At 42.4% G+C, this 7,247-nt stretch overlaps 2 protein-coding genes across 2 annotated transcripts; both read right to left on the bottom strand.

Moving 5' to 3' along the window:
• Positions 1–97: 97 nt before the first annotated feature.
• Positions 98–3,280, bottom strand: hoxb5a (homeobox B5a). The gene is made up of 2 exons (XM_036590175.1): positions 1,888–3,280; positions 98–1,238 (listed from the first exon to the last, which is right to left on the bottom strand). Exons 1-2 carry the CDS (start codon positions 2,465–2,467, stop codon positions 991–993), a joined length of 828 nt encoding a protein of 275 aa, XP_036446068.1. The 5' UTR covers positions 2,468–3,280; the 3' UTR covers positions 98–990.
• Positions 3,281–4,609: 1,329 nt separating this feature from the next.
• Positions 4,610–6,965, bottom strand: hoxb6a (homeobox B6a). Its single transcript, XM_036590178.1, has 2 exons — positions 6,423–6,965; positions 4,610–5,208 (listed from the first exon to the last, which is right to left on the bottom strand). The coding sequence occupies exons 1-2, from the start codon at positions 6,844–6,846 to the stop codon at positions 4,952–4,954; spliced, it is 681 nt and encodes a 226-aa protein (XP_036446071.1). The 5' UTR covers positions 6,847–6,965; the 3' UTR covers positions 4,610–4,951.
• Positions 6,966–7,247: the final 282 nt, after the last annotated feature.

Raw genomic sequence — 7,247 nt, forward strand, 5'->3', positions numbered from 1 at the left:
TGTATGTGCGTTAATTGTACTGGACCGTCACATCTTCGTTTTAAACCCCCGAGAGTGGCGGGTACAAAATACAAAGAGAAACACCGCTCTAGAAGTGTTGGGTCTGAATATGGGGAACTTTATTTATTTATTTTTTTTTTACTCCAAGTTAAGCTACAAACAAATACAAAAAGCGTATTGGCAAAATGCTTACAGGCAGTTCAACATGACATTAGCTTTTTTTTTCGCTTTCCACACACGTTTGCCATTCACTCTGCCTACTACAAATAGCCAACTGGTCACAATAAAAATGTTCAATATGTACAACTTTTTTTGAGGGGAACATAAACATGATCCAGTAATATACAATTACATATTTTGAATATAACTATACACACGTATGACCGGATACAGGAATCTAGTGAGGACTATTTACAAATTTCCTTTTTTTTTCAAAAATAATTGAAGAATTTGAACACATGACAAAAGTCCGATAAGATTATCTAGACAATGACATTAAAACATATAGGACCATGGAACACATTAAGGCTCCTGCTGAACTTACTGCAGTCACCACTAAACTAGAGCTTCACTTCATATTTGGGCAGAGGCTTCTCTAAGCTGTAAACTCAAAGGTATACACGTTTATAGGTAGTAAATAAGTTATAACATTTAAGAGCTCACATGCTAACTCTCAAGAAAGCATTAACATAGCACTTGACACAAACAATATTCATAACAAGGACAACGGGCGGCATTTTGTATTTTTTTCCCTTTTTTCCCTTTTTCCTCGAAATAATAAGATAGTATTAAAAGAACAGCCTATGAACACTAACTTCCGTTAAGTTTTAGCAGTACCACAGAATTTTAAGTTGCCTAAAACATCCAACAACATGCCGAAAGGTGCCGCTTTTTACAGTACTCGGTATAGTGTATTGAAACATATTTTCATTAGTTTTTTTTCCCTCCTGATTTCATTTGCACAACACTTAGATATGATTTGCGTTAGCACTATGGCTGAAAAGCGCTACCTGCGGTAGCCAGGCTCATGCTCTTCAACTTATTGTCCTTTTTCCATTTCATCCGCCGATTTTGGAACCAGATCTTAATTTGTCGTTCTGAGAGGCATAGAGCGTGGGCTATCTCTATCCTCCTCCTCCGGGTGAGATACCTATTGAAATGGAACTCTTTTTCCAGCTCTAGCGTCTGATAGCGGGTATAGGCAGTTCGGGCCCTTTTGCCGTCTGGTCCAGTCATATCTGAATGGCATGGATAAAATGCAAGAGTGAATAAAACGTTAGCGAGAGTGGCGCAACACAGCATTAGAACAGCAGATTGCCAACAAATTCTTGCAGTGTGGAAAAGAACATACAAATACCAATGTCTTACTCACGATTTATGACTGAATGCAGTGCAATCGCCAAATGGTACACTGCACGTTTGCCTCGCAGTCAGTCTCTCTAACTGTTCTTCAAACTTCATCCAATGAAATATTGTGTTAGATTTATTGAAGCTCGCTTAAAATTTTCTTTCGATTTTCACAAATAGCCCCTTTTCTCCTCTCAACGTTTGATTTCCCCCAACTTCTCCCACCTTTTCTCCTTCTCGCCTTTCTCAGTTTTATTGCCTCTCTTCTCCCCCTAAAGTAATCACATTCCCACACGCCATAAAGCAGAAGTTTTCAAAGAAACAACAACTTCTAAGCCTCACTGCCCTCTCTTCCACCTCGCTCCCTTTCTCTCGTACAGCTTGCGAGGCTCCACATTTGAAAGATTTATGGCACTTTCTCGGAAATGTAAAATAAAGGCTAATTCTAGCAGCACAGTTTAGCTACAAACAGCGCAGAGACTCATATCAACAATGCTATTTCGCTAACAGCAAAGAGGCGTAAGGATAATACAAGAGTACCATGGCTAATATGTAGTTTCCGCATCCAGGGGAATATTTGTGGCGCTTGGCCATCGCTAGCCGCCGAGGTGGTGGAGGTTGCCGTGGTCTCTTGCTTCTGCTGCGTCCGGGGAGCCGGGTTGGCCACTCTGTGGGAACCTTCTTCGGTCTCGGATGAAGCGCTGGCTTCGTCGATTTCTGTGAAATGTGTGCTCTTGGTGAGGTTGTTACCCGCGGTGGAGGCGCTTTGGTCGGAAGGGGGTGAAGAGCCTTTAGGTCCCAGGCTCTCGCTGTTGGAGCATGGCAGCGGCTCCGGGGACGCGAGTGAGCAGCTTGACGGCTGTCGGAATCGCGTCTCCGGGGCTGGAGACTGGAAGCCCCGGGAGTTGTCCCCAACTGCCCCGAAATGGCCCGTGTTGGTTGAACGATTGACGCTTAGGTCCATCCCATTGTAGTTGTAGCCGTAAGAGCCTGAATGCATGGTGCCGGAGTCCCTGTACGAGGCGTTCATAGCGCTGCTGCTAGTTCCATAATTTAGTAACTGATAGTCGGGGCCATTTGGGTAGCGCCCTGAGAACGAGTTTACAAAGTAAGAGCTCATTTAGGTTGTTTTAGAGGGCTTGATTTGTAGATCTTGGTCGTTATAACGCTGTGCTTCACGATTTATGATGTATTAATGAATTATAGCAATGCACTGTACTTCGTTTTTGCTATGTATGCGGCCAAATATGGGGGTGGGGGTGCGTTTGGGAATCACGTGCTTTTGTTGACCAGTCGTAAATTCTCACTGATGACTTCAAGAGGTAATTCATGCTCTATGGTTACAAATGATGACGAGACGGGGAGTCGTTAGGCTCGAGTCAACGTGTGCCTCCCATGGCATGGAAATGCAGCGTGTGAGTAGACAGCGTCACCTACTGGGGAAGTTATTTATAGCACAAGGAAGACATTTTCTAAGTTTCTCTACCCATTTTATTCTCTTTACGGTGAAAATAAAAAGATCATTTTATTGGTCAGTATCTTGCTTATTTCGTGTTGTAAGCATGACGAGGTTTAGAGTATTTCCGTTTTATTCACTAAAATGTCTACAAATCAAAAATGCATTGTTAATAACCAAATAATAATACACAGCACGGTTAAAAACCGTATTAAAAACATATTCTAGACCATACTGTAGCTGGTAATGTTTAAATCACCACTTTGAAAAGGACCTCAAGACTACTACCACTACTACTACTATCACAACTACCACTAATAATAATAATAATAATAATAATAATAATAATAACAATCTACCCCCTCTCAAAAAGGCATATTATTAGATGATAAAAAGTGTCTACTTTCGAGTTAGTTTTATGTCCCTGTATGTCCAGTTGATCTCTGATAATGTTACTTGCACGCCATTTCTATTCTCCGGTTAAGCGAGAGGAACATTTTAGCTCCTCGTCTACGTACACGGACTAAGTAGTGTATCTCACTGCAATATTTATGGACTGTATAGCCCATAAGGAATGTGAGGCTGTGATAGATGGTTCAAGCTGATATATGGTTTGTTGACACAAAGACACGAGTTATTTCATGTATGTGCATCATGATATGCAATCCACCCTTGAGTCATACATTTGTGCTTACATTTAAACCGGAAAACTACAGTTGAAATATTCCAGACAGTGATTACATCAGAGTAAACATTTTACACTGAGCAAGAATAGAAAAGAGGGTTACAAAAGAGGACGGTCGGAGAACTGCAGTGCAATTGCACTAATATTCAAAATGTATCTCTTGCGTCGTTTTAGGTGCTTATTAACTACGAAGACATGTCAAACACTAACAAAGACATGTCTGTTCACATAGGTTTATTTATATGCAAGCACACTTAGTGTTTGCAGATAATAGTCAGATTATTTATATTTTAATATGTCATTGTAGTGTCTGGGCCGTGAGTTCCCGTATGTTGAATTATACGCCTTTACCTGAGAGGACAACTAAGTGGCTCAAGCTCCCAAGCTTTTGACTGGCTCTGGGTGATTGCACGGCGCGGACAGGTCAGCTTTCTCCTTTAACCATCTCCTAAAGAGCACTGACCCCTTCCTTTCACATTGCAAAGGGCATACTGCAATCGAGTTGTCGGTCACTTTGCCTTTCAGTCTTGAAAAGCGAAACCAGTTCTTTGATTGACGGGTTGTTTGAGTGCATGTACCTGTTCCTTGCAAACCGCTGCCTGGCGCTGAGGCAATGAGAACACGTGGCAAGGTGGTTTTCCTGGAAAGTAACGCCTGTTCTAGGATAAATGCGATCTGGTGTTTATAAAAGTTGTGGACAAATCTCTGGACCAGTAAGCTACAAATATTTGATGGGGTTAAATAAGCGCCTTCACGCTTTCCTGTAACGGGACCAGTTGCATATAATAATTGCGCACTTGTTTAATTATTTTCCATGGAAATAGTTTTCACATAGGCTGTGTGCCTCAGTAATGTTCCGGTTACATCTAAAATGACACTGCTGTTTGTAAACAGGACATAGCAGGTGAAATATTTTGTTAGTTTATTTTTTTCCTGATAAAATTAACAACATAATTTACAAACACATACAAAATTCATATAAACCTTCATCTCAGCTGACTAGCCTGAAATATGTACGAGCTCCAGTACTATTATTCGTAAACCCATTATGCACCTTAAACAATGTCTAAATCACGATAGGTTTGGAAAGAAATACGTTATTTCGTACAATGAGAATCTCATTTTATTTTCACATAGCTTAAATATGAACACGAATGTAACATTTCAAATAGCTTCGTTAAACATGGTCGTCTTATCTATGAGACCAAATCCTAAGTCATGATATGCGCGCACAAAAACACATTAATACGACATCATGTAAAAAAAAAGAAACTAAAAAGAAAAAGAAAATAATTATAATAATAAAATGACAATAAGTGGAATGCTACAGTGAATTTACCAACACAATTTCACCGGCGCGAATTTATATACACAGGGGAGAGTCATCCTTTCTGATGATAAGTTGAGGTGTCTTATGCCTTCTAAGCCATTTTCATATTTCTTGCATTTTTTTCTTTACAGTTTCATTCTGTCCTCTTCTCTTCTTCCTCCTCGCCACTGGTTTGTGAAGAGTTGATCAGTTTGTTCTCCTTTTTCCACTTCATGCGCCGGTTTTGGAACCAGATCTTGATCTGGCGCTCCGTCAGGCACAGTGCGTGCGCAATCTCGATACGACGCCTCCGGGTCAGATACCTGTTAAAATGGAACTCTTTCTCCAACTCTAGCGTCTGGTAACGGGTGTACGTCTGACGACCCCTCCGGCCGGGGTTACCGAAGGTCCCTGTCCATAAAAAAGGAAAGAAAGGGGGGAAAGGAAAGTCAAACATTAACACTGAAAGCGTGCATATTACAATGACAAATGTATCCGAGGAAAACAGCTCGAGGGCAACAACATGACTTGCGAGTCTCATGCCTCAGGAGAATTTTTAAGCATTTTAAATGCTATCTACAACATAACTTTGGTGACTGGACATTGTTTTTCACTTTAGACTCTGCTATAACTGCCAGTCAGAGTTGGATATGTCCAGAATCATGTAAAAACACTCTCAGAGGAAAACTGAGGAAGCACCATGTTTTCATTTGTGCTGCATGCTTGTATACTATGTCTATTTTAAGGTATCATATCAAACGTCTTATCTTTATGGAAATACACTGAGATCTTCTGCATGTTTGGACGCTTAGAATTTTTAGAGATGTTGCTGATTTTTAACAGACCAAGGCTGTCAAACCCACGTGAAACTCTTTAGCATTCTATCAGCAAAAACAAACAGTTAAGCTTCTTAAAGGCAGTAAATAAAAATAGGGGGAACATTACACCGTTAAGAATTATGGCGCTCTTAGAAGGGACATTTATCAGAATATTCAACAGCCTGTAAGTGGATCTTACACTATCTACTAAGGTTTCCCTCTGATTTGTTTTTTTTTTTTGGCAACATCAGCTTGACTGTCGCTGGGCTGATACGTAAAGTACTGCGCCACTTTCCTTATTCCTGTCAAACCAATTTCTCCGTGGCTTTTGCGGCAGAGTTTGGTATTATAAAGCGAATTTGCCTTGCGCCTTTTGCTATAGTGTGCAAGAGCGCGCGAACAGAGGGGGACCTTGTCAAAAACAACAATACGAACCATTTTATTCTAAGAGGCACGCGCTGATACAGCAACTGCCATGGTCTTGCAAAGCACTTCACGTTTAATCTTCGGTATAAATATAAGCCTAGCGACAGCCAAACTACATTATTCTTCATCAGTGGTAGAATACGACTATATAAATATGCTATAATGTGCGACCGATAACAAGGGTGGCATGTGCGTGTTCTCTGGTTTCAGTGTGACATTATGGTGGGGACGAACAGAATGGTGAGAGTATTTACACTGTATGGGCTTCCGGCACCACACACTCGGGCAGTAAGTCACGTAGCTCGCTTCAGCTGTGAGTATCAACAATGAGCCAAAAAATAATGGAGAGCAGTGAGGGAAACGTGACAGGGAGACGCTTACCGTTGCATGAGTTCATTCGCTGCATCCACGGATAAACCGGCGCCGTCGGCTTCTGTTCGTCGCCCTCGGTGTAGATGCTTTTCCCCGCCGGCCCTGTGCAGTCTGTTTTACGGTGGTCCTGACTGAGGACGAGGGAGTGTTCCTCTATGCTGGAGAGGGCACAAGTGGGGTCCTTTTCCCTGTAGAAGCTCGCCGTCGCGTAATCGCAGGCACCGGCGGCGCTCGCCCTGCCGTACGCACCGTTCTGGTAAAAGGAGGAGGGGTACGCCTTCTCCTGGACACTGCTAGCTCCATAACCAGCACCGGGATAGTGTCGTAAAGGGTCTGTGTATCCGGAGGAGTATAAGGGTATCTGTCCCAAGAACGACTCCTGTCCTCCGGGCAGAGTCACAGGGAAAGTTGAGTTTACAAAATAGGAACTCATTGGGAGGGCACAGCTCTTTTCCTTGGTTTATGATTTGTTGTGTTTTATAGTCCAAGTGGTTTAGCTATTAGTAGTTTATCGGAGATTGGGTTTTAGTTGAGGGGGGGTGCTGGGTGGCTATGTGCCAGTGCGGGACAGAGGGAAACCGTACCATCTGACCAGCCATTGACCAATCGCAAGCGGCCGTGCCTGCAAAATAGCACCCTTGAGGGGGGCTGTGATTGCATGCGCCGGGGGACCCCAGAGCAAAGCAGAAAGCTGTATTTTTTTCAGCCCTTCTCCCTTCCCTTTCCCTTCCAATGAGATTGCACAATGTGAATCACATAGGAATTTTAAAGCGCTAAATTGAATACAACGCCACTTTTCGCCCTCCTCTGCTTTGACTGAGGTGCGCTCATATA

The sequence above is a fragment of the Colossoma macropomum genome, unplaced genomic scaffold (genome assembly GCF_904425465.1).
Source record: "Colossoma macropomum unplaced genomic scaffold, Colossoma_macropomum, whole genome shotgun sequence".
Classification (NCBI taxonomy): domain Eukaryota; kingdom Metazoa; phylum Chordata; class Actinopteri; order Characiformes; family Serrasalmidae; genus Colossoma; species Colossoma macropomum.

Excerpts from the sequence above, each read along its gene's own strand:
- hoxb6a (XM_036590178.1), bottom strand. The coding sequence starts at position 6,846 with ATGAGTTCCTATTTTGTAAACTCAACTTTCCCTGTGACTCTGCCCGGA. Across the intron at positions 5,209-6,422 it reads GCGAATGAACTCATGCAACG|GGACCTTCGGTAACCCCGGC; the intron begins GTAAGCGTCTCC and ends TTTTATGGACAG.
- hoxb5a (XM_036590175.1), bottom strand. The coding sequence starts at position 2,467 with ATGAGCTCTTACTTTGTAAACTCGTTCTCAGGGCGCTACCCAAATGGC. Across the intron at positions 1,239-1,887 it reads GAAACTACATATTAGCCATG|ATATGACTGGACCAGACGGC; the intron begins GTACTCTTGTAT and ends CATGCCATTCAG.